The sequence below is a fragment of the Euprymna scolopes genome, chromosome 10 (assembly GCF_053919585.1).
Source record: "Euprymna scolopes isolate OS-2025 chromosome 10, ASM5391958v1, whole genome shotgun sequence".
NCBI classification, from domain to species: domain Eukaryota; kingdom Metazoa; phylum Mollusca; class Cephalopoda; order Sepiida; family Sepiolidae; genus Euprymna; species Euprymna scolopes.
Window position 1 is genome coordinate 47,991,545 of NC_136491.1, and position 941 is coordinate 47,992,485.

Below are 941 nucleotides of genomic sequence, written 5' to 3' on the forward strand. Positions count from 1 at the left end.
AATCCCAACTAGTCAGTCATCACCCGCCTTAAACCGACCAGCTCCCGGTCAATTAGATGCTGACTCGCCACGGTCTGTTTGCTTCATTTGGGTGACTGGAGCTAGGACAAAATTTTAAAAGCAGATCAAAACCAAATCTTCAAAATTTTCAAAGTCGCCAGCGCTGAGACTGGAAACTTGGAATGTTAGGACCATATGCCCTGAGCTCTCAATGATCTCCAGCAAATTGACGACACAAGAATGACAGCTATCATAAACTGCGAGTTAAAGAGGTTCAACATTGATATTGCAGTCCTTCAGGAGGCAAGACTCACAGATGGTGGCAGCATCAGAGAACAGGATTACACTTTTTTTTTCTGGCAAGGCAAGGGACTAGAAAAGCCACGCTTAGACAGTGGTGGACTGGCAGTGAAGAACCGCTTACTGTCTGCAGTTGAACTTCCATCCAAAGGCACGCCAAGAATCCTCCCTGTGCGTCTCTCCAGCAAATCAGGCCCAGTGAATATCCTGAGTATCTACGCTCCCACTCTCAACTCTAGTTCTGAGGTAAAGGACGAATTCTATGAGGAGCGAGAGAGCACCATAAAGACAATTTCTGCCTCAGATAAACTATACCTCCTTGGTTATTTCAATGCCTGTATCGGAGCCGACCATGAATCGTTGCATCGGTCATTTTGGCATCAGCAAGATGAACGAAAATGGACAGAGACTCCTATAGCTGTGTACATTCAATGACTTATGCATCACAAACACATTCTTCCAAACAAAGCCATATCACAGTGTCCTGACGACGCCCCTGGTCCCGTCATTGGCATCAATTGGATCTCATCATTACCAGAAGAAACTCACTGAATTGTGTCCGGAATACTCGCAGCTACCACAGTGTAGACTGCGATACTGACCACACGCTAGTTGCAGCTAAAGTCTGTATAAAACCTAAG

General features: G+C 45.7%; 1 protein-coding gene across 1 annotated transcript; it reads left to right on the plus strand.

The window, feature by feature from the left end:
* The first annotated feature begins 240 nt into the window (after positions 1-240).
* LOC145286450 (protein CFDP2-like) lies at positions 241-735 on the plus strand. Its single transcript, XM_080135361.1, has one exon. It carries the CDS (start codon positions 241-243, stop codon positions 733-735), a length of 495 nt encoding a protein of 164 aa, XP_079991487.1.
* Positions 736-941: the final 206 nt, after the last annotated feature.

Bases quoted from the DNA above. Each gene is read 5' to 3' on its own strand.
- LOC145286450 (XM_080135361.1), top strand. From the start codon at position 241: ATGACAGCTATCATAAACTGCGAGTTAAAGAGGTTCAACATTGATATT.